The following is a 26,156-nucleotide window of genomic DNA, read 5'->3' as shown; positions in this document are numbered from 1 at the left end:
CAGAATGTATTCTAGGGTGAGAAGCTTTAGGAAAAACCACCTTCCTGCACACATTTTACTCACAGTAATGAATACCTAGCAAAGCTGATTCCTCCAGACATATCAGGTCCACAGATGGTGCTGTGCATTCTGACAGAAACTTGCACAGCTTTATACAAAATTGCTGCCATCTGTACGTTAATCCATTTGCTACAACACAGTGTGCACATTTAAGTGCAAGCACTGACCACAATCAGTTTTGCTTTTATGACAATGGATCATAGGTGCTGTGTGAAGCAATACCTTACTGTTTTTAATATTTAGCAAGAGTTGCATATTGGGTTTTTTATGGGTATGCGTGTGGCAGAAGGGGTGGGGTCACAAACTATTGCAGACATGAAGGGGGCACAATCAAGTAAGTTTGAGAACGACTGCCCTAGGGAACACCAGTGGGACTTGGGTGTGAGCAAGGGCTCCAAGTAGTGACCTTGCTGTGGGGCAATGTGAGGACGTATGTAGCTTTGCACATGTCCACCAACAGAAATGTGGGTGTCTATGGGGATCTAGTAACTTACAGCCTTGGGTGGTAACTGAGTGGTCATTCTGAGAACGTCAATGCTACCTAGATGATGGACGTAAGCACCTAAGGAGACAGCCAGGTGCCTAAGTATATTTGTGGATCTAGACCACCAATCCCAGATACACAGTTTTGTTTATAGACCTTTGCAGCTGTGCTCATATGTTACAGACAGAGGCCTGATAATCCAGGTATCTGGATACTCAGATGGGGATGTGGGAGATCAGGGTTCAATTCCCTGCTACACTGGATTTAGACCAATCTTCAAAGATATTTAGGTGCCTAATTCCCACTGATTTCTATGTGGGAGCCAGGCATCTGAATACTTTTGAGGATCTGGGGCTAGATCCACAAAGATAGATTGAGAGGGGTCAACTGCATGCTTCCCAGAGCTTCAATATCAGCTCCCCATCTCTCCCTGTCCCCTCCAAACCTAATAGCAGGAGGGACTCCCAGCTCAGCTCCTGCTGCAGCAGTGCTAGACAGTCCTGCATCTATGCTGGGGAAGGTATCTGGGGAGCAGGAAAATGTATCAAGTGCAGGTCTGCAGAGAAATACCCTCTTGCTAGCTGTCCCCATTTTCCCACATCTCAGGGAAGGAGAGCCAAACAGAGCAACTACAGTGGTGTGTATGTAGCAGGCAGAGGTGCCCCTCACCTACTCCTAGCTGCATAAACCAAGGACAGCAATCGCCCAGCTACCTCAGGCGCACCTGCTCTTCCAACACCGCCTCCTACCCTTATCAGAGTTGAGGACTTCAAGGGATGCTGGGGCATTGGAGAGTCATGGGTTAGAGGAGCTGATGACCTTGTTGAAATCAAAGCATGCAATGGCTAGACTTGTAAGAGGCATTCAGTATTGAAAGACAAAATAGTGTAAACGGGAGATATCTGTAGAAAAGGAACACAAAAACGTGACCAGATTCAATATACAGGAAGGGGGGATGCCAAACCACATTTAATTTAGTTAAACCAACACAGCAAAGAAGGCTGAGTTTTCCTATATGTAGGGATGGACTGTGCCCTGGCCCTGGCCCAGTGAGATAAGGGACAGAGAACACAGGTGGCGCATCCATGATTCTGCTGAGCAGTTGTCCTTGCATTACCCATTGGTGAGGCTAGCACCAAGAATTAGCCACGGTTGTCCCTCCCTTCCGTTTTGGGAAGGGCTAGAGGTACAGCTATACTTTCCCTTCACACCAGACTAAATGGGAAGGCTCCATTAGCCTCACTGGAGTTGTGAAAACGCATCTATGGATGACTCTTGATCTAAATATTCTTACTGGAGATTATGCATAAGGAAGAAGGAACACACCTTGACTTTTCAGTTCCTGGTGTGCGTTTCAAGGATAACTGCTAGGGAAAAAAAAATCCTATTTGAAAATTTGATCTGAAAGTTGATGAGATACAAATATGGGAACACACATCCTATGTAGACAATTCATTGTCCATACCAGAACTGCACTTTAACTCAGCCGTATGGTGGGTTAGGACCTCTGCTTTGTCTCATCTGGAAAGACAGAACCTCCAATGAGACAGTGGGGCATTATCAGCTGAGAGAGAGGCATATCACCTACTATATCACATGCAGCACTTACGTTTTCTTAGATTTCTCCAATCCACATACCAATGAGGTCTCACCAGCTTAACTTCACAGATCCGACGCGAATACAGCTCAAAGCCTTAATAGGTGGAAAATTCATAGAAATGTACACAACATAGGCAATTTTTAAGCCTCATTTGATCACAAATCATAATCACTTAGAAAAATCCATACAAATAAACTATTTCAACTTTAAGTACATCATTTTAATTACAAGAGCTTTGGTAATCATACAGATAGAATTTTGGCATTTACAAAAGTCAAGGTTGTATACATGTATCAAACAGAACTTCCAAGATTAGACTTTTACCCTTGAAATTCTACAGCGGTCATCACATTCCTGTTCTCATGCTACAGAGTTTGGTGGAGTTAGCAGTTCATAGAACTGTGAAGATCTTACTGCTATGTATTTTTAATACATGCTCTCAGATGTTGAAGACCAGGACTCGAGCCATTCCTTGGGGACATTAACGTAGAGAGCTTTGTCCTTCTCTCATCTCAGTTACCACAGGGCTACTTAAAAAAAATAGAAGCATTGTGGTATAGATGTTAATATTGGTAGCAGCACAGAATTAAAGTATTACAATATGGGGAGAAAAAGGACATTTCCTATTTATCCATTTTCCTACTAGGGAGTATTTAAAAATGAAAAATCAATTGCAAGAGTGCCCTTACCAATTTCTCTCTCTTAACCTGAAAGTTTATAGCTTTGCTTTAGGAAGACTTCTATAATCATATATTATACACAAATAGTTGAAGTCTGCTTATAATACTGTCTGAAGACAGATAGTGGCACACAGTCAGGATGGCAATCTGCCATTGATATGCATAGAAATGCAGCAACTCTGAGCACTGCTTTTGTTCACTTGCCATTTTCTCTTCTGGATTCATGTCAACCCAAAAGCAAAATCATGAATAAGGTGGCTCACTGAGACATGGAAAGTAGTCTTCAGTCTTGAAAAGGGCTGGAGGCTCATACAGGGTCTGATGTTGCCGTGAGGAAGATGATTTCTGTGATTAAGAAACATTTTATTTGATTTTTGCCTTACTTTACCAGTTATGTAATGAGCTATACTTGCATAAAACATTAACCTCAAGCCTTTTGTCTCTTCATAACTGACAAGAACTCCTTCATATAAAATGCATAGTTCACATAAAAATTGCTTCCACTTTACATTGTTTCTATTCTCAGTGTCTGGAAACAGAAACACACGCTTGCCAATCTAACTGGCTAAATTAAAGGTTGCCTTACGTTAATGAAGTCACTATAATCAAATGAAATGGGAAACTTGGTTATTTTATATTCCAGAAACATATTGCCTCTCTCACTGAGTATTTAACTTTTTGATCTAGTACATGAAATTTATTTTAAAGTATAATATGAAAGCACATAATTAAAGAAAAGAAGAAATAACCTGACTAGCAGACTAGAGCAACAATGCAACTTAAAGGTAACAAATATTTTTGAAAAATATGAACTGTAATAAAGTGATGTACTGAATGCTCCATATGTGAAGGATGAGGAGGAGACACTACTGTTCATTGACTTCTTTTACTTCCTTTAGGGCAGAAATCATATGACAGCTAGAGTTCCACTAAGCACTGAGCCAGCTCATATGTAGGCTTTGCAAAATATGTTTTTATTTTTTTTATTTTGTATAAGTTTGATAAAAAATGTTTACTTTTAAGAATTTTAAAAATATTTTATCTATTTAAATTCACAGTTACATGAAATTATGGGGTTTAAGAATTTGTTTTCATCTTTTAAATTTTCAAATTGCAAGGAGTTACGAGGGATACCAGACAATAATGATGTAACGACAGCAGACACTGCTATTCAAAGAGCTAAAGCTTTATAACCATTAAAACTCAAATTGTCAACACCACATGTCAAAATATATGAAGTAAGTATCCTTAAGTCAAACTAAGTTCTCAAGCAGTATTTTTCATATTTGCCTAAATTTAGATGACCATTGATGGAAATCTTTTGTCAGTTTGTGTGTTTACACTGAAACCAATGTTTACCGACATTTACTGATAAAAATCAAAGCATTCCAAGCCTACTCATATGGCTTCATGATTTATATTTTCCAAAGGTTAGAAGATTAAATTGCTCATTTCTTTTTCCTTTTTTTTTTTTAAAAGACCATACAATGCAAAAATGTAGTAAGTGTAATGACTTTTCAATTTGCATACTCACACACAAATATGGAGCTCTATTAAATACTGGCATTGTTAAAGTTCAAAAAGGTCGGTGCATGTATATAAGAACGATTTTCAAATACTTAACTTCTTTCTAAACCATTTTTAAATCAGTCAAAGGCAATTGTTTTTGCCAAAGATGAAGGCAAAGGCAAGACTGATGATGCTCTTTGTATACTCAGACAAATTTCCGAATGTTCTTAAAACACAGAAAACACATTTTATTTCTGCATGTTTTGGTAGCTTAAATGTAACAACCTACATAACTTCATCTTAAATAACTGAAATAAATCCAACAACTAAACCAGGGAGAATTCATTATTTCCTTAAGCTTATCCATACTATTGTTATTGCAACACTACAGATCTAAAGTGCCATTTACCACAGGCAGTTTGACAATTTACATTATTATACCTGCTGTAATCATTAAGATTTAAATTATTTTACCCTTTGCTTTCACATACTCATCACTTTCTCAATAAACTGGCCTCAGCCAGGAAGTGAACTTTATTTGGAAAATCTGAGGAAAATCCCTTCTGACACTTGGGTTATAAGAAACTTGAACAAAACTGTAAACTGAAAGTTGCTTATCGGCAGCTCACAACATATAAAGTGAAAAATGGCAGCTTGGTATCTGGCTTGCTCCTTCAACAGAAAGTCTTAGCTAAAGTTAGAAAAATATCACTTCTGTCTGAAATTGTGTTTTTATCTAGTAAAAAGTTAGTTAAAAGTAACATATAAGATTATAACTGAAAAATTCTCGAGAAGAATATCTTTCTACTTTGTGCAGTTTCCCCTGCTTCCATCAGTTTTTTCCATACAGCAACATGGGAGAAAATATTTAAAAAACATGATTAAGACCATAAAAGTTGGCAGAACTCTTGAGAAGGCACAGTATCTGAAACTACTTTTTACTCTTCTTTTACACTGAGTGTCCTGCTAAGTGGATAAGGATAATTAGTTTTGAGTCTGCTCAGTAGGCATTTCAAATTTTAGCAGTGTAAAAAAATCTGCCCCCTCAGTGACATTTGGAGGTGGGAGAACTGTATATTCTTACTCCTTGGCATGACCAGAATCCCAATAGGAGCAGAACTTCTGGGACAGTCTTAAAATGAGACTGTGAATACATCATTTAAGAACAGCCAAAACTTCTTTCACATCAAGGACTGGTCAAAAGGTAAAAACAAACAAACAAAAACTCCTGGCAAGAGAAAAAAATTGCAGCCAAAGAAGTTCGGCCAAAAAGGAAAGGTTACCAGAAAGTTGTTAGGTGAAAAAAGCTAGGACAAAAGTCCTAAGATAACTAACTATACTATTCACTCCCAAATGCTTGCTATAATATGTGAAATATTGTTTATGGCCCCAATCCTGAAAACACTTAAGTACTTGCTTAACTTTATGCATGCAGAGAACCCTATGCATGAAACTGCGTTGAGAAAAGGGATTGGTAGAAATGACATCTCCGTACTTAAAAGATTTGGTCTCTGTTTATTGTTAGTGAAAATATTCATACTGCTTTATACTCACTTTAGTCAGACATGACCTGCACAGCTATGGTAGAGACACTTGGATTCTAGTTTAGCTTGTTCATCAACAGAATTATTAAGTTTCCACTACTGAATTTATTACTAGTGTAATAAATGTTCATCTAGTGCATAATGTTCAAGCTAGAACACAATTGGACTTTCAAATCCCAGTGTGTGGGTACAATGCTGGCAGTTCAAAAATAACCACTTTTTAACCAATGAACTGTGAAACACTGATCACCACAGAGACAATCAAGCACTCCAGTGCCATTTTTACAAATTGGAACAGCACTGTCATGGTTATGAATAAAAATTTGTAACCTTAACATTGTATAATTCAGCTTTTGCATTTAATGACTTCTGTAGCAGCACACACAGAAGGGTTAAAGGCTACTTTTGTGGGAACAAGAATACAGTAGGGTCCTGGTCCGTGAATGGGGGTTCTAGATGCTACTGCAATATAAAAAGAAAAATTGCTAAGTGGCTTAGAAACAAGCCCTGGATTGAATGAAATATTTTTCCTCTTAAAACTGCAAGTATTTTATCACCCCCTTCTTACAAACAAGAAAAATGAGGCACTAGGAGGATAAATAACTTGCCCACAGCTGCAGAGCTAGTGTCAGAGTTGGGAACAGGTTTTCTGACCTCTACCCTCAGCGCTGTCTAAGAGACAATGCTAGCTCTCTAGCAATGTGTTCTTCTTTACCACTCTGATGCTACGGTTTGACAGCACAACTCAAGTGACTGTCATGAACTTAAAAAGTTAAAATTAATCTTTCTATCAGGTTATGTAGCGTACTTCTCATTTTTGAACACGTAACTGGCCCATTACCACAAAGGAAAAGTAATTTTATTCTCCTGTATGAAAGCCATCTAACAAGGTGCCTTGTGATCAATTTACTGTAAATCATGTGACCATGGCACCATTATTTATCTTTAAAACAACATAGGGCTCAGTGACCTTTTTCTCTTTTTAACACTTTCGATGTTCTCACATGAAGTAGCACTTTGAAAACATTCCTTTCACATTTTTAATTTGTACAGGTTCCTCCTATCTGCCTTCAGGTCAGAATTCAATGACCTTTTATGTAAGGGTTGCTCTTTTAGTGCTTGTTTTGTAGCACTTTTCATGACTCACACAAGTTCTCTTTGGAGCATGAACTCAGGCCCCTAAAAGAATTTATTCTCTTGGTTCCTCTGTTGTAAGATTATCTTTGTGGACCATACCCAGCTTGTGCCATGTGCAAAAACTTCAGATTTAAGCTCAGAGATAAATTCACAGATTAGTAGACTTTAAGGCCATAAGGGACCATCATGATCATCTAGTCTGACTTGCACATCGCAGGCCACAGAACCTCACTTACCCAACTCATGTAATAACCTCTGGCTGAGTTACTGAAGTTCTCAAATCTTGATTTAAGACTTCAAGATACATAAAATTCACCGATTATTCTAGTTCAAGCCTGCAAGTGACCCATATCCCACACAGCAGAGGAAAGTTGAAAAACCTTCAGGGCCTCTGCTGGTCTGACCTCGGGGAAAATTCTTTCCTGACCCCAAATATAGTGCTCAGTTAGACCTGAGCATGTGGGTGAGACCTACCAGCCAGACACCTGGGAAAGGATTCTCTGCAGCAACTCAGAGCCCTCCCCATCTAGTGTCCCATCTCTGGTGTTAGGAGATATTTGCTGTCATAAACAGATAAGTAAGAGTTAACAGGAGTACTTCATGTCTCTTTTGACTGTAAAGGGTTAACAAGTTCAGTGAGCCTGGCTGTTACCTGACCAGAGGACCAATCAGGGGACAGGATACTTTCAAATCTTGAGGGAGGGAAGTTTGTGTGTGTGCTATTAGTTTTTGGTTGTTGTTCACTCTGGGGGCTCAGAGGGACCAGATGTGCAACCAGGTTTCTCTCCAATCTCTCCGATACAGCTCTTATAAGTTCAGAATAGTGAGTACTAGATAGACAAGGCGAGTTAGGTTATGTTTGTTTTCTTTATTTGCAAATGTGTATTTGGCTGGAAGGAGTTCAAATTTGTATTTTGTTGAAAAGATTTTAATTTGTAGATTCATAGATTCTAGGGTCAGAAGGACCAATGTGATCATCTAGTCCGACCCCCTGCACAAAGCAGACCACAGAACCCTACCCATCCACTTCTATAACAAACCCCTAACCTATGCCTGAGTTACTGAAGTCTTCAAATTGTGGTTTGAAGACCTCAAGCTGCAGAGAATCCACCAGCAAGTGACCCATGCCCCCACGCTGCAGGGGAGGGTGAAAAACCTCCAGGGCCTCTGCCAATCAGCCCTGGAGGAAAATTCCCTCCCTACCCCAAATATGGCGATCAGCTAAACCCTGAGCATGTGGGCAAGACTCACCAGCCAGCACTCAGAAAAGAATTCTCTGCAGTAACTCAGATCCCATCCCATCCAACATCCCATCACCAACCACTGGGCATACTTATCTGGAGATAATCAAAGATCAATTGCCAAAATTAGGCTCTCCCATCATACCATCCCTTCCATAAACTTATCAAGCTTAATCTTAAAGCCAGATATGTCTTTTGCCCCCACTACTCCCCTTGGAAGGCTGTTCCAGAACTTCACTCCTCTAATGGTTAGAAACCTTCGTCTAATTTCAAGTCTAAACTTCCTAGTGTCCAGTTTATACCCATTTGTTCTTGTATCTACATTGGTACTAAGCTTAAATAATTCCTCTCCCTCCCTAATATTAATCCTTCTGATATATTTATAAGGAGCAAGCATATCCCCCCTCAGCCTTCTTTTGGCTAGAATAAACAAGCCAAGCTCTTTGAGTCTCCTTTCATATGAGAGGTTTTCCATTCCTTGGATCATCCTAGCAGCCCGTCTCTGTTCCAGTTTGAATTCATCCTTCTTAAACATGGGAGACCAGAACTGCACACAGTATTCCAGGTGGGGTCTTACCAGCGCCTTATATAACGGTACTAACACCTCCTTATCTTTGCTGGAAATATCTCGCCTGATGCATCCTAAAACCGCATTAGCTTTTTTAATGGCCATATCACATTGGCGGCTCATAGTCATCCTGTGATCTACCAATACCCCAAGGTCCTTCTCCTCCTCTGTTACTTCCAACTGATGCGTCCCCAATCTATATCTAAAGTTCTTATTATTAATCCTTAAGTGCATGACCTTGCACTTTTCACTATTAAATTTCATCCTATTACTATTACTCCAGTTTACAAGGTCACCCAGATCTTCCTGTATGATATCCCGGTCCTTCTCCGTGTTAGCAATACCCCCCAGCTTTGTGTCATCCACGAACTTTATTAGCACATTCCCGCTTTTTGTGCCAAGGTCAGTAATAAAAAGGTTAAATAAGATTGGTCCCAGAACCGATCCTTGAGGAACTCCATTAGTAACCTCCTTCCAGCCTGACCGTTCACTTTTCAGTACGACCCGTTGTAGTCTCCCCTTTAACCAGTTCCTTATCCACCTTTCAATTCTCATATTGATCCCCATCTTTTCCAATTTGACTAATAATTCCGCATGTGGAATCGTGTCAAATGCCTTACTGAAATCGAGGTAAATTAGGTCTACCGCATTTCCTTTGTCTAAATAGTCTGTCACCTTATCAAAGAAGGAGATCAGGTTGGTTTGGCACGATCTACCTTTAGTAAAACCATGTTGTACTTTGTCCCAATTACCATTGACCTCAATGTCCTTAACTACTTTCTCCTTCAAAATTTTTTCCAAGACCTTACATACTACAGATGTCAAACTAACAGGCCTATAGTTACTCCGATCACTCTTTCTCCCTTTCTTAAAGATAGGAACTACGTTAGCAATTCTCCAGTCATACGGTACAACCCCTGAGTTTACTGATTCATTAAAAATTCTCGCTAACAGGCTTGCAATTTCATGCGCCAGTTCCTTTAATATTCTCGGATGAAGATTGTCCGGGCCCTCCGATTTTGTCCCATTAAGCTGTTCAAGTATGGCTTCTACCTCAGATGTGGTAATATCCACCTCCATATCCTCATTCCCGTTTGTCATCCTTCCATTACCCCTAAGCTCCCCATTAGCCTTTTTAAAGACTGAGGCAAAGTACTTATTTAGATATTGGGCCATGCCTAGGTTATCCTTAACCTCCTTTCCATTCTCAGTGTGTAGCGGTCCCACTTCTTCTTTGTTTTCTTCTTATTTATATGGCTATAGAACCTTTTACTATTGGTTTTAATTCCCTTTGCAAGGTTCAACTCTACTTGGCTTTTAGCCTTTCTCACTTTATCCCTACATGTTCTGACCTCACTAAGATAGCTTTCCTTGCTAATCCCACCCTTCTTCCACTCCTTGTAGGCTTTCTGCTTTTTCTTAATCACCTCTCTGAGATGCTTGCTCATTCAGCTTGGTCTACAACTCCTGCCTATGGTTTTTTCCCCTTTCTTGGGATGCAGGCTTCCGATAGTTTCTGCAGCTGCGACAAAGTAATTCCAGGCCTCTTCCGCATTTAGATCCACAAGTTCTTCAGTCCAATCCACTTCCCTAACTAATTTCCTTAATTCTTTAAAGTTAGCCCTTTTGAAATAAAAAACCCTAGTCCCAGATCTATTTTGCATCTGAGGAGGTGGGTATTCACCCACGAAAGCTCATGCTCCAAAACGTCTCTTAGTCTATGAGGTCCACAGGATTCCTTGCTGCTTTTACAGATCTATTTTTGTTTATCCTTCCATCTAGTTTGAACTGAATTAGCTCATGATCACTCGAACCAAGGTTGTCCCCTACAACCATTTCTTCTGTGAGGTCCTCACTACTCACCAAAACCAAATCTAAAATGGCATCTCCTCTTGTCGGTTCTTCAACTACTTGGTGAAGGAATCCATCAGCTATCACATCCAGAAAAAACTGAGCCCTATTATTCTTGCTAGCACTTGTCCTACAGTCTATATCTGGGAAGTTAAAGTCTCCCATGATCACACATTTCCCATTAGTGTTTACTTCCTTAAAAACATTAAAGAGGTCTCTATCCATATCCAAATCAGATCCCGGCGGTCTGTAGCACACCCCAAGCACTATCTCAGAGGAGGCTCTAGTAGCTTTCTTTCCCAGCGTGATTTTTGCCCAGACAGACTCTGTCTTGTCCATTCCATCACTTATTTCTTTACAGTTAACCTCCTCATTGATGTACAATGCTACTCTACCACCTTTGCCTTTATTTCTATCTTTCCTAAACAGCACATAGCCTTCAATACCTGTACTCCAGTCATGACTACTATTCCACCACATTTCTGTTATCCCTATAATATCTGGTTTCACTTCCTGCACCAGTAGTTCTAGTTCCTCCATTTTGTTCCCTAGGCTCCTCGCATTAGTGTACAGACATCTTAATTTTTGCCTTTTGGCTTCACTCATATTCTGTACCCTGTTAGGCACGGACATTCTACCACCAACATCACCTGTTAGTCTGTTATCTACACTACCCTTCCTCCTTATGCCAATCTTCTGTCCATGGCTGTATCCCCTCTTACTTTGTTTACTTCCCTCTCCAGGTTAAATTCTGGCGTGGAGATCTCCCGAACATCTCTCAACCATCTCCCCCAAATTTCTAGTTTAAAGCTCTCAATCAGGTCGGCGAGCCTCCATCCTAGAAGTCCATTTCTCTCCTTGCTCAGGTGAAGTCCATCCCGAGAGAACAGTCTTCTGTCTGTAAATGCTTCCCAATGGCCGTACATCCCAAAGCCCTCCTTATAGCACCACTGCCTGAGCCATCTGTTGATTGCCATAATCTTGTCACACCTTTGTCGCCCTTCTCTAGGAACCAGCAGAATCCCACTGAAGATCACTTGAGCCTCGATTTCCTTAAGCGTCTTCCCCAGTCTGGCATAGTCTCCCTTGATACATTCCAGAGAGTATCTAGCCGTATCATTCGTTCCCACATGAAGGACAATCAACGGATTTTTCCCCGCTCCCACTAGTATCCTTTTCAGCCTCAGGTCCACATCCGGCATCTTAGCACCCGGCATACAGCACACCCTTCTGTTCTCCCGATCAGCTCTAGTCACAGGCCTGTCTATTCTTCTCAGTAAGGAGTCTCCAATCATGTAGACCTGCCTTTTCCTGGTGACAGTGTGCTTCTCCGGTCTATCTCCCGCACCCACTGGCTGCAAGTCCTCTCGATTTCTATTCCCCCTTGCAATCCTCCTGGGGCTCATATTTGGTGTTGCCTCCATTGACTCCTCCCTTCCTCTTGCAGGACTATCAGCTCTTCTCTTTTTCCTTGCCCTCTTTCCTTCAGCGACCACCTGCTGTGCCCCTTCTTCATTTTCCAACTCTGCAAACCTGTTCCTGAGTTCTATTTCTCCTTCACTGGCCCGTTTTTTCCTCTGCTTGGTTCTCTTAGTCACATGCTTCCACCGTCCACTTTCCTCCCCCAGCAGTCTCTCCTCTGAATTCTTTGGTCCTGCTTCCATCTGCACATCTGAGCTTATCCCTTCAGCCCCCTCGTGTCTGTGCTCCATCGTCTGCTCAAACCCCCTTCTGAACTCAACCAGAGTTTGCACCTGCATCTCCAGTCCTCGGATCTTCTCTTCCATCAGCTCTATCAGGCGGCACTTCATGCAGACAAAGCTCTTTTCAGGCGCCCCCTCCAGGATCATGTACATGCTGCAGCTTCCACATCCAGTCATCCTCATTGTGTCTTTCACTGCTGCCTCTGTATCAGTCATGGCCTTCACACCTGATGCGTGGTAGTCAACCCAACACAAGCCCCCAGCAGGCACCAGACCACCACCCTACCCCTTGACTTGCTTGTCGGTTCCTCTGTCTTAGTCTCCCCTGCAATCTCCCCCTGGAAACTCCCACTGAAACTCCCCCGTTTACAGCTCTGTTTGCTGGCTGCAGCTGTCTGTGCCGCTGCCTGACTGGCTGGCTACTTATATAGGACCCCTAATCAGGTAAGCCCCACCCCCTAATCAGGGCTCCGCTGCTCTCCCAGCACACTGCCCCTAGCAGCCTACACACACACACACACACACACACACACACACACACACACACACACACTACAATCCGCAAGAACCTGCTCCTCCAACAGAACTCCCACTGAAACTCCCCTGTTTACAGCTCTGTTTGCTGGCTCCTGTGCTGCTGCAGCTGTCTTGTATACTTAGGCTGGGAGGGTATTCCCAGTGTCTATAGCTGAAAGACTCCGTAATATATTCCATCCTATATTTACAAAGATAATTTTTACTGTTTGTTCTTTCTTTAATTAAAAGCTTTTCTTGTTTAAGAACCTGATTGTTTTTTTATTCTGGTGAGACCCCAGGGGACTGGGTCTGGATCCACCAGGGAATTGGTGGGGAGAAAGCAGGGAAGCAGGAGAGAAAGGTTAATTTTCTCTCTGTGTTAGGATTACTTTCTCTCTCAGGGAGAGTCTGGGAGGGGGAGAGAGAAGGAGGGGGAAAGGTGAATTTTCCTCTCTGTTTTAAGATTCAAGGAATTTGAATCACAGTGATCTTCCAGGGTAACCCAGGGAGGGGAAGCCTGGGAGAGGCAACGGTGGGGGAAAGGTTTACTTTCCTTGTGTTAAGATCCAGAGGGTCTGGGTCTTGGGGGTCCCCGGGCAAGGTTTTGGGGGGACCAGAGTGTACCAGGCACTGGAATTCCTGGTTGGTGGCAGTGCTACAGGTTCTAAGTTGGTAATTAAGCTTAGAGGAATTCATGCTGGTACCCCATCTTTTGGATACTAAGGTTCAGAGTCGGGGTTTATACCATGACATTTGCCAATAGTAATCAAGGACTGGCCATGTGACATTGTAGGCACTCTTTCCATAACTTATCAAGTTCAGTCTTGAAATGAGTTAGTTATTTTTGCCCCAACTATTCTCCTTGGAAGGCTGTTCCAGAACTTCATCGTAGCCTCATTCAAAGCCTACCATTCTCATGAGCACATTTTAAGATACACTCACCTTGACAGAAACATACTTACGTTAAGAAAGGATGGTACACTGATAGTGTGTAAGAATTTTTTAAAGGTGTTTGGAAAAGTTCCAAGGTCTGTTTCTGCCTTTGTGACCTGCTCCTCCAGTCCAGCCACATTATTTCCAACCATTTTTACGAAGGCCTAGTTGAAAACAAAACAAAGCTATATTTATTCACTTCCCAACAAGAGGTCTGAAGATGTTCAGATCATGTAGAAACAAACATAATTGTCAGGTAACAATCCGCAAAGACCACAAAACACAGTATTTTTGTGCCATCTCCGTTGCTGAATCTGTGCCACAAATAACCCATTTGTGCAACCTTCCATATGACTGGAAACTGGTAATTTGGAAGTTGAGTAGAGTAAGACAGACCATTTTTTAAAAGAGAATATAGAAGAATATTAACATTCGGCAGGTCAATTTAATGCAGTGAGACAACACGTGTACAGCTTTATTTAATTGAAAGGTTTTATAACACTTGTTTACATAAAGAGGGATTTTGTCTTGGGGAGCAGCAGTAAACAAAATGTTATCATACTTTAATTTGTAACAAGGTCTTTAATTGTTTTGCATAGCACTTGCTCTGAAATTCCTTCCATAACCATGAATGTCTGTGGCTCTCTCAGATGTGGACAAGAATGATAACTGTCGGAAATCAAACGCTGAATGTCCCCAGCTCATTTGTTTAAAAAATGAGAAAAAACCCAAAGGCAAAACATTTTCAATATATTCAGTACTTAATTAAAACTAAACACACAAAACAGCATATAAAATACTTTTTTATTAAACAAACCAATTTTAATGTTTTGATAAGAGAAATTTATGTATCAAAACATGTTGCACATTTACAACTAAATGATTTATTGAATACAGGGATTAACTGCAGTCAGTGAATTAAACTGATTATTTCAGATCAGTCTGGGAAAACGTTCAAATAGAACTCAGTAAAAGAGACTGGAGCTTAAGTTTCTAGTGTCATTTAAGGCCATGTCTACACTAGCAAGCTTACAGCGACACATCTGCTCTCCCGTTGACACAATGAAACCACCTCAATGAGCAGCGATAGCTATGTTGGCGGGAAAAGCTCTCCCACTGACATAGTGCTGTACATACTACCACTTATGCTGGCAAAACTTATGTCGGTCAGAGGTGTGTTTTTTTTCACATCCCTGAGTGAGATACGTTTTGCTGACATAAGTGGTAGTGTAGACATGGCCTAAGTCTCTTGTAAAATCCGACTTGGTCTACACTACAAACTTATGTTGGTATAACTATGTTGCTCAGGTATCACACTCCTGAGTGACGTAGTGATACCAACGTAACCCCAAGCATAGGCAGCGCTATGTCAACAGAAGGGCTTCTCCTGGGAGGTGCTGTAGCTGTGCTGAAGGGAGAAGCTCTCCTGTTGGTGAAGGTAGTGTTTTCACTTAGCCCTACAACAGTGCAGCTGCAGTGCTGAGAGTGTAGACAAGCCCTGAGACAGTCTCTTAAGTTACTCAGGCTCACCTACTGTGGCATGTTTATAAAGCTTGACCTCAAACGTTAGATTTCCCTCCTGCGATTCTTTCTTTATAGCAGCCTTTAATTCAACGTTTTTGATAGAGGCTCACAGACTCAGCATATTTATTTTTTATTTAACCATTTTAAAAGACTATAAGTTTAAGCCTTCACATATTTTAATAAATTCAGATTTCATTTTAAACAGGTTTATTTTTAAAATGTTACACTTATTATAACATAATGAACAAAACAAAATAAAGTCCATTTTAAAAAAATCTATTTTTTATCCACCCTGATTAAAACTGCACGTCTAGTTAACTTTCCCCCATACATCCCATCACTTTAATTCTGTTAATAGTACTCTAGTCTATTTTGCCTTTCAGTCACCATGCTGTGGCTTTCACTTGTCGGGGGTTGGGGCTTGTTTTACAAAGCAAGGTTTTCAGGCTTAAAAGCAGGGGACAGGGCAAAGTCTTTGCTGTCAATTTCACAGACAAGGACATAGAGGCCCAGAGATTCACTTGTTGCCTAAGTGTTGAATACACACCAGGAAATTAATAATTGTGTGCACTTCCAGGGCACCATGTGAAATGAACAGAGGTTGCAGCATTCTGTTCCTTCATGCCATTGCCATCTTGGATTTTATATTAATATAGTAACTGATTGAAGTCAAAGATATTCTGAAACAAATGTGTATGTACCCCATTAACTCCCCATTCATTTTCAGTTTAGAATCGTCTTTTTGGGTTTTAAAACAAGTTCACTGACTTTCAGTTTTCTTCACAATCCTACCCTCCTCTTCCCCCTTTCTCTGCACTGATCTCTCAATGAACGCCTGTCCCTCCACAGTGAGGTATAAGAGCTTTCTAATCCACAGCTCCTAGTATCTGAAACTCTTCCTGGATCTCTATTTCAAAATCATTTCAGATCTTAGCTGTTAATATTTTTCTTCATTGCCTAGGTGGGGTAACATTTTCAAAAGCATCTAAGTAATTTAAGTGCTTTTGTACCATTGACGTCCACTGAAATTTAGGCACCTAAGTGCCTAAATCACTTTTGAGAATAGAATTTAGGAGCCTAGGTCACGTTGGTGCTTTTGCAAATGTTATCTTGGATCTCAATTTTCCTCTCATTCTACTGTTTAACTCTGAATTGTTTTGGGAGACGCTCTGTATGAAAGACACTATCAAAAAGCGTTAAGTTGTACTACTGACTTGAGAAAGCAGGAAAGCTAGCTGTCTTGTTCCAAGCACTGAGCACCAACATAAACGAAGATACTGTTCAAGAAACCTGGTGCTTTCAGAAAATTACAAAAAAAAAAAAATCTATTAGTTCCCCACATTAAACCTGTATTAAGATTTGGATGTTAGTTACCTTTTCTAGTTTAGTTCGCAAAATTTCTCATTCTCTGAGATAAAACATTAAGTAAAATAAGTTATAATACTGTACAGAATACATGTACAATTCTCAGATGCACTGTACTGGAATACTAATGTGATGAACCATACAGATGGATGGTGAACTGATTTATAGCAGTGAACTGTTTTTTGTTCCATTTATTTTAATACTGACTTATTGAATGCATTGAGACACATACACATAAACTCAAACAAATTTTGAATTAAAGTTATGAGAACTTCCATTACAGATGTTTTTATTATCTACCCTGCACCAAGCATCATGTAAAATGTCTTTCTAAATAAGGCTGAGGACTGCTGCTACTAACCTTGTAATATAAGAGAAAGGCATTTTGTAGATGGGGTGATGTGTGTGGAAAAGGCAAATTGGAAAAAAGCAGAGATAACAGTAGTTCTAAAGTTGGCCCACATGATTCTCAGTGATAAGGCTAGTGCAGATGCCAAACTTAGGGGCACAATATCAATTTGATTATTCACTAGAGTAGCAAACCAACTAACCAAAAATACTTGTATACTTGTGTGCTTTTTGCCTTATTTAGGATTTTTGGTTAGTTGGTTTGCTACTCTAGTGAATAATCAAATTGATATTGTGCCCCTAAGTTTGGCATCTGCACTAGCCTTATCACTGAGAATCATGTGGGCCAACTTTAGAACTACTGTTATCTCTGCTTTTTTCCAATTTGCCTTTTCCACACACATCACCCCATCTACAAAATGCCTTTCTCTTATATTACAAGGTTAGTAGCAGCAGTCCTCAGCCTTATTTAGAAAGACATTTTACATGATGCTTGGTGCAGGGTAGATAATAAAAACATCTGTAATGGAAGTTCTCATAACTTTAATTCAAAATTTGTTTGAGTTTATGTGTATGTGTCTCAATGCATTCAGTAAGTCAGTATTAAAATAAATGGAACAAAAAACAGTTCACTGCTATAAATCAGTTCACCATCCATCTGTATGGTTCATCACATTAGTATTCCAGTACAGTGCATCTGAGAATTGTACATGTATTCTGTACAGTATTATAACTTATTTTACTTAATGTTTTATCTCAGAGAATGAGAAATTTTGCGAACTAAACTAGAAAAGGTAACTAACATCCAAATCTTAATACAGGTTTAATGTGGGGAACTAATAGATTTTTTTTTTTTTTGTAATTTTCTGAAAGCACCAGGTTTCTTGAACAGTATCTTCGTTTATGTTGGTGCTCAGTGCTTGGAACAAGACAGCTAGCTTTCCTGCTTTCTCAAGTCAGTAGTACAACTTAACGCTTTTTGATAGTATCTTTCATACAGAGCGTCTCCCAAAACAATTCAGAGTTAAACAGTAGAATGAGAGGAAAATTGAGATCCAAGATAACATTTGCAAAAGCACCAACATGACCTAGGCTCCTAAATTCTATTCTCAAAAGTGATTTAGGCACTTAGGTGCCTAAATTTCAGTGGACGTCAATGGTACAAAAGCACTTAAATTACTTAGATGCTTTTGAAAATGTTACCCCACCTAGGCAATGAAGAAAAATATTAACAGCTAAGATCTGAAATGATTTTGAAATAGAGATCCAGGAAGAGTTTCAGATACTAGGAGCTGTGGATTAGAAAGCTCTTATACCTCACTGTGGAGGGACAGGCGTTCATTGAGAGATCAGTGCAGAGAAAGGGGGAAGAGGAGGGTAGGATTGTGAAGAAAACTGAAAGTCAGTGAACTTGTTTTAAAACCCAAAAAGACGATTCTAAACTGAAAATGAATGGGGAGTTAATGGGGTACATACACATTTGTTTCAGAATATCTTTGACTTCAATCAGTTACTATATTAATATAAAATCCAAGATGGCAATGGCATGAAGGAACAGAATGCTGCAACCTCTGTTCATTTCACATGGTGCCCTGGAAGTGCACACAATTATTAATTTCCTGGTGTGTATTCAACACTTAGGCAACAAGTGAATCTCTGGGCCTCTATGTCCTTGTCTGTGAAATTGACAGCAAAGACTTTGCCCTGTCCCCTGCTTTTAAGCTCAGAAGAGCTACGTTAAAAAACTTCCATGAGGTAAGTGGAAACACTTTAGCTCCTCTATATTTCCACTTGCTATTAGCATTGTACTTGTCATTAGTGTGCTAAGAAAATTAGACAATTGGTACCATTTTTGTTGGTCACAAGAAGTTGCGTACGCACTTCCTGTAGAGCTCTGGCATCCAGCCAACAGCAACAGTTAAACATTTGTGACTGACACGTGCAGCCAATTAATAATGTAATATTGGGTTCCCACGTCATTACACGTACTAGATCACATCTTGTGTGCGAAAACACTAGTTCACACTTTGAAGCAAAAAGACACCTTGAGAAACTGGAAAGACAAAAAAAAATGTTTGCTACATTCAGCATAGAAATGTTTTTGAAGCATCTGAAAGGGGTCTGCAATTCTAAGGAAAAACATTAAAATATGCAATTGTACTGTCCCCTTGAGAAAAGGAATGCAAATAACTGACATCAAAATACATACCTCTAGTTTGTCAATCTTTCTATATATGTGTCTCATTTCTGTAGCTTTTGTGTGAATCTGAGGTACCCTTTCATTGACTACTTGAGAAGACTCACTTCGAATCTAAATACAATCCAAACAAATTACATCACATTGAGTGAACACTACAGTGACTAAATCTGCACAATAACTTTGGTATATTCTAATACTAAAGTTAGTGGACATCTAGTTAAAGCCACTGGATCTTGAAGGCTGTAAACAAACCAGTGCTGGTACTGTGTCTGTTAACATATGCAAGCATATGCTAGTCTCATTTCTTAATTATTTCCAAATGGCACATAGGACTGCCACTAATTTAAAACAGAAGCCAAAACGTAATAACCAATAATAAAACAATAAATCTTTGCACTTTCAACTCTTTTCATTCGAAGATCACAAAACACTTTACAAAGGTTAATATTATCCCCATTTGACAGATGGGAAAACGGAGACACTGAAAAGTTAAAGACAGCAATTCAAGATCACAAAGAACCACCGCATGTCAAGAGCATGAGGTTCAAGTGCAATTGTTATCATAGTTTCAAGAGATTTCCACCCATTTAAAGTTTTTCTAAGGGGCCCATGACTGTAGTATGATTTCTGCCATTCAGATAAAGGAAAACCTATTTTATTAAAAAGTTTTTTTGTCTTCTTTCTGTCCCTTCTCTGACTTGCTCCTTTCTCTTTCCCTTAAGCTCAACAACCAAACAACATCTTTCCCAAACAACTGAATATGCCAAGCTGCATCAAGATTTTTTTTATATGTATACTGGAGCAACATCTTATTGCAGTTAACTTTTCTTGGAGAAGTATATAGACAGGAAACATATTTCGCATATGTGTGGTTTTGCTCTGTGATATTACAAGAGCAATACCAAAATGTGGAAAATAGCTACATCACATTGGGCGTATGAGGCTACATTACTTGTACAGCACTTTTAATCAGAAGAAGGTGCTATGCAATCTGATGTCTCTCTTCTGTGGCACAACACTGAGGGTGGTTAAGAGATATCTTTAGATATTCTTTCTGTCCATGGCAGACAAGCTGCTATTACTCACTGCACGTGGTTCTCTTTTTTTGGCATTTGGTTTTATGAGTGAGGAATTTAATTCTGAAGTTGTCTTATGTCAGAGATTCCCTAACTTTTTATGCTGCACCCCCTCTCCAGAGATTCATGTCCCATGCATGCCCCCCACAGCACAGGGAAAGCTGGTGCCGAGTTTGGAGCTAGGGGGTGGAATCCCCACATAAACAATGAATACCGGAAGGACGCTCACACACACTGTGTGAATCCCAGCTGCCTGGAGCGACAACTTGTGTGCGCGCATAGTGGCTCCGCTCTCTCCTTTCACATACGTCCATGTGCTGGGTGTGAGGCCTTTGCTGTGGGGCCAGAACACCTGTGCAGCGCTGCCACAATGTTGATTCCTAATTCAGCCATGGTGGGAAGGGAGGATTGTGAGAGACAGAAAGAGGGGGAAAGGGAGTGAGTTCTTACAAGGCTGTGTGATTTCTGTGGGAATCGGCTGGCAGCAGGATTACGGCACAGCATGGCTAATGCTAACGGGAATCCTAGAAGTAGGGACTCTGGGATTAGCCTCATACCCACAACGCCCCAGGGCACACAGAGTGGAGCTGGGCACCCAAAGGAATCGGACTAGCACACACTGGCTACTCTGAAGAAACAAGAAAAAAATTCTTAACTGGTCAGGGCCTCATGCACACCTGCTAATGCGGGAGGGAGGGGAGCAGGGAAAGGATGGGTGGTATGCCCCAGAATTTGAAAAACAATCAATCTCTTTTACGTTTTTGGCATACACTATCACTCCACGTAAGTATGATCCTTATTATTTATATATGGATACTTGACAATATCCAGTTAGCAATTCTGCAATTTTTTTATTGTTACATATTTAAAATTCTGCATCTTGCTATTTTATTAATAAAATAAATTAATTAATAACAACAAGCATGTTGCAAAAAAGTACTGCAAGTCTGTTTCAATACTGTAAACACACAATACAATCTTATAGTCCGAAATGAACTCTGCATCTCTTAGAAACCACTAAAAATTCAGTAATGGCTATTAGTGAAGATGGTTTGGGGGAAACCCTAAACTTCTGACTTCCAGGAGCAAAGAGGAGAAGACAGGAGGGAATCACTCCACAATTGTTCTCTTCTGTACACTCTCCCTAAAGTTCTGGTATGGGACACCATCAGCAATAGGATACTGGGCAAGATGGACCATGGTCTGACTCGGTAGGGCTGACTCATAATGATTTATTATGATAATTGAAATTATGAACAAGATGAAGTCTGGAGATTCAAGAGTGACTGAAGTCAAATAGGAACATAAAACAATATGGTACTGTTAATTAAAGAACATCACCAGGTTAATAAGTGATAACCTAGCTTTCCTTTATTTATCATCAAAAACAGTCTTAGATCATCAGCCTGTCAAAATTCTACTTGCCCCAAAAGATTTTTTTTCCTGGACAGGCAAACAAAATATTTTTCTTTGCAATTATTATATTAACGGTGGATTACTATCTTGTTGTGCCTCAGCAGATTAATTTTCATTAACATTTTTCAAGGCAAATCTTATATTATTAGAACTGAAAGAATTAAGAATAAAATCTAATTAACTTTTCAATATTTATGCTCTTTCCTATTGGCTTCTTTCTCAGTGAAAACATCTCATTTTTGTCAACGGCCAAACAGCAGTGAATTTCATGTTTCGGTTTTCATGCACTAGCCTAATACTGTAACATTTAGGTTGCAAAGACTGCATGGGCATGTTGGCTTTTATAAATGTCTATCCCAGGGGTGGGCAAACTAAGGCCCGCGGGCTGGATCTTGCCCATGGGATTTCCGTGGGCCCTGCGCCACTCCTGGAAGTGGACAGCACCACATCCCTGTGGTCCCTGGGGGAGAAAAAGGGGGGTGGGAGGACAGAGGGCTCCATGTGCTGCCCTCGCCTGCAGGCACCGCCATTTGAGCTCCCATTGGCCGGGAACAGGAAACCACAGCCAATGGGAGCTTCGGGGGAAGTACCCACAGGCGAGGGCAGCGTGTGGAGCCCTCTGCCCCGCCTCCCCCGGGGGCCACAGGGACATGGTGCCGGCTGCTTCTGTGAGCGGAGCAGGGCCAGAGCAGGCAGGGAGCCTGCACCCCAGCCCTCTGCCCTGAGCTCCCTCACATACCCCATACCCCTCCTGTGCCCCAACCCCCTGCCCCAGCCCTACATTCATGGCCCTGCCTGCAATTTCCCCATCCAGATGTGGCCCTCGGGCCAAAAAGTTTGCCCACCCCTGATCTACCTGCTAGAATTCAAAGAAACATGTCTATTAGTTTTAGGGGTTGAAAAACTTATTCTTATTAAATTTATGGGCCAAATATGACTTAGAAGTGTCCCTTCAAATATTTATCATTGTATTGGCTAATACACTTTCATAAAGGAGACTTGAGATACATGCTCAGATATACATTAGCAGTTACATGTGTGCAAACATCTCATCACTTTAGGCAAACTGGATAATTTTTGGGTAAGCAAGCATGGTAACTGTTTGCACACCTAGACCTCTACTTAAAAAAAAAAAAAAGTGACCTTTAATGTTAATCATATGCTGGTTATTCCCATGAAGGGAAAAAAAAAAAAAAACACCCCAAACCACTCAACTTTTTCAGCGTGCCCTCCCTCCTCAATTGGCAGTACCCACATGGAAGTTATAGAGATCAATACATACCATGTCTAACATCCCTACAAATTCATCAACCCTGGTCAGCAAATCTTCTAGACTCTTGTCTAAACTTTCTATCTGTAAAAAATACATTCAGGTAATGAAAAATACACTATAGCACAGCAGTTCTCAAACTCTGGGTCGGGACCCTGAAGTGGCTTAGACTTGCTGGGGCCCAAAGCTTCAGCCTTGGGCAGTGGGACTCAGGTTACAGGCCTCCTGCCTGGGGCAGTGAGGCTCGGGCTTTGGCCCCCTCTCCTGGGGTTATGTAGTAATTTTTGTTGTCAGAAGGGGGTTGCAGTGCAATGAAGTTTGAGAACCCTGCTATAGCAGATCACAACAACGAAAAATACATCGCAGTGAAACTCCAATATTTTGCCATTTCTTAGCAACTACCTCTACACACAAATGACTAGTCACAAGTTCTGTATGTTAGATCTATTCATGCATATAGTATATGTCAGTATAATTATAGTTACCTCTTATAGGAGGAATAGCTTACTGATAAAATCACCTTGAAATCTAGTCAGTTTTTAAAACTGAGTAAAGAGTAATGTCCCAAAATAATAATAATAAAAAAATTCACATTTTTGCTGGTATTTTAAATGTTCTTCCTTCCCCTGCTGCTATGTGAAACCCCAACACAGAGAAAACTGACTAACAATTTGGGAGAAACAGTAAAATTGGTGAGACTAAGTGTAATCAAATAACAGAGTGACAACAGAGAAATAACATTTTCTTCTCTAATCTCTTGGTTACAGTACTCCTGGGGGAAATTCTGCACCACTGCATGTATGCAGAATTCACGTCCCCCCCAGATTTCTTTGTTTTCCTGCAGAAATTCTGACAGGAAAGCAAAGTGAAGCGCAAGAGTGGCCACGTGCTCTTCCCCAGCAGTGCGGGTGTGTTATTTTGGGTGCCTAGAGCAAATGGTGGAGTGAAAATCACTATGGAGGGAGGGGATGCTTGTGATTCCTACCCTGCACTGGGTTGGGCAGAACAGGTCCTGCTCTTCCCTTGCAAGGAACGGCCAGCTTTGGGTCAGGCCCACCCCAAGAAACCTCCTCAGCTCCAGGAATGTCTGCACCCCCGGCTCCTGCTTGCCTGTCTGCCCAATCCCCTTGCATCGGGGTCCCTCCCATACCCAGACACCTCACTGAGCCTCATTCAGAACCCCCCACCAACACCCCTGCATCCCCCACCCCACCAAGCCTCTCATATCTGGACTCCTATACCACTGAACCCCAACCAGCTGCATCTGGATCCACACTCCATCAAGCCCCACTCCCATAGCACTCATCCCCCCACACTCAGACTCCTCCCCACTGAGCCCCAACCTTCTTCACCTGGATGCCCCTGCAGAGTCCCATTGTCCCTACACCTGGAACTCCCCAACAAGCCCTCCATGCACCCAGACCCCTTTCTTATACTTAGACCTCCCACCTCCAAGCCACTCACATCCAGAATACCCCAATAAGAACCCTCTCCCCCCCAACCTGGATTCCCTCACAATAAGTCCTTCCACACTTGCATCAAGATGGGTTGAGCCTGCTTGCCCACACCTGGTGCGGAGGGACAGGGTCCCAGGGTATTTCTGGGACAGGCCCAGCCCTTGCACTGTGTCAGGACAGGGTGCAGCCTTACCACGGAGTCCATGTCCGGGGGTTGGAGGGAGGACGGGGGCTCCAGGGTAAGTTCCCACCTCTGTGCAACCAGTGGCCTGTGCTCCTCACTGCCATTCTGGAGCCTTCACATTTATTTACTGACAAATAACATTTGCAGAATATTAAAATACTGTGCTCAGAATGTTTTGGCCCAGAATTCCCTCAGGAGTATTACAGAGATCTGAAACACTGGTTGTGACACTAGCAATGTAAAGGTCTCTTGACAGTGACAGATGAAATGTGCTGCTGTACCTTCAAGGCCAGTGCTTGTTGGTTCCTAACATAGATTGTGAGTTTAAACTCTCTCTGAGACCGAGGCCCCATCTTTACATGTACTTTCTATAAACAGCAGAACTTCAAATGTACAAACACTAACGTTACAAATGACCAGTTATACAAACCAGTCTATGGAAGAACACAAATAATCACATAATGAACGTGAGCTGATGAAAAACAAGTTAACATCCCTTGACATTCTGATGCCTTCAAGGCACTGACAGTCCCTCCCCAGCTGTGCTTTGAGGGGCAGTGAAAGCAACACCCTGCACTGGCAACCCCTGCACCCAACCTACGGTGATTCTGAAAAGTCCAATTCTAGGAATTTCTTTATTTTATGAACTCAAGCTCCCAAATAGCTCTCAAAATAGCAGTTCTGCGGTACTTTTCATGGGCGTGCAGCGCCCAGCACAACGGGCCCATCAGTAAGTAAGTGCTGGCTTTAGAGTTTCTATCTAAATTTTGGTTTCCATCAACCCCCCCCCCGCCCCCAAAGGTCTTATTTTCCAGTTGAAACCCGCCCCGGACGGGCCCAGCTTCAGCCGAAATCCAGGTTGTCCCCGCAAACTCAACAAAGAGTGTGTGTGTGTGTCTCTCTCTCTCTCCCCCCCCCCAGGATTTGAGTGTCCAAAACCTGAGACATCCCCCACCCCCAGTATAACGTCTGCTGCTGGCGCAGGCACCAGCGGGACGGCGCGGCCAGGGGGCGGTCAGACCCCGGGGCATAGGGGCGAGTCGGGAGGGCCTGGCCGGGGCCAGCAGAGGACGAACAGCCGCCTCGGGGTGGGGGCGGGGCGCCCAGTCCGGGTTCCGGCCTAGGCCCCCGGCCCGCCCGCGGGTGTCAGCCCCCCGCCCCCGCGCGGCCCCGACACGGGAGCGCGCAGGGGACAACCCGCCCCGCCCCCTCTCACCTGCGCGCAGAAGTCGAGCCCGGCCGGGAGCAGGTAGGCGGAGTAGGCGGCGGCGGCGCGGCTGAGCAGCAGCTCCGGGGGGTCGCCGCCCTCCTCCCCGATGCCCGACGCGCTGCTGGGGCTCTGCGAGACGTTACCGCTGTCCCCGCTGAGCCAAGCGCCCGGCGCCTCCGCCGCCGCCTCCTCCATCCTGCCCCGCCCCGCCCGTTCGCGGACGCCCCTGCTCACGTGGGGGGCGGGCGGGGTCGCAAACGGCCTCCCAACCGCAAACCCG

The 26,156-nt window shown here is 42.0% G+C and overlaps 1 protein-coding gene across 1 annotated transcript; it reads right to left on the bottom strand.

Annotated features, from left to right (window-relative positions):
* Positions 1-2,329: 2,329 nt before the first annotated feature.
* On the bottom strand, positions 2,330-26,156 carry BLOC1S4 (biogenesis of lysosomal organelles complex 1 subunit 4). Its single transcript, XM_030552570.1, has 5 exons — positions 25,883-26,156; positions 23,038-23,109; positions 19,273-19,374; positions 13,856-13,990; positions 2,330-3,169 (listed from the first exon to the last, which is right to left on the bottom strand). Exons 1-5 carry the CDS (start codon positions 26,069-26,071, stop codon positions 3,068-3,070), a joined length of 600 nt encoding a protein of 199 aa, XP_030408430.1. The 5' UTR covers positions 26,072-26,156; the 3' UTR covers positions 2,330-3,067.

Source organism: Gopherus evgoodei, chromosome 2 (genome assembly GCF_007399415.2).
Source record: "Gopherus evgoodei ecotype Sinaloan lineage chromosome 2, rGopEvg1_v1.p, whole genome shotgun sequence".
NCBI classification, from domain to species: domain Eukaryota; kingdom Metazoa; phylum Chordata; order Testudines; family Testudinidae; genus Gopherus; species Gopherus evgoodei.
This window is presented reverse-complemented; position numbering and strand designations above follow the sequence as displayed.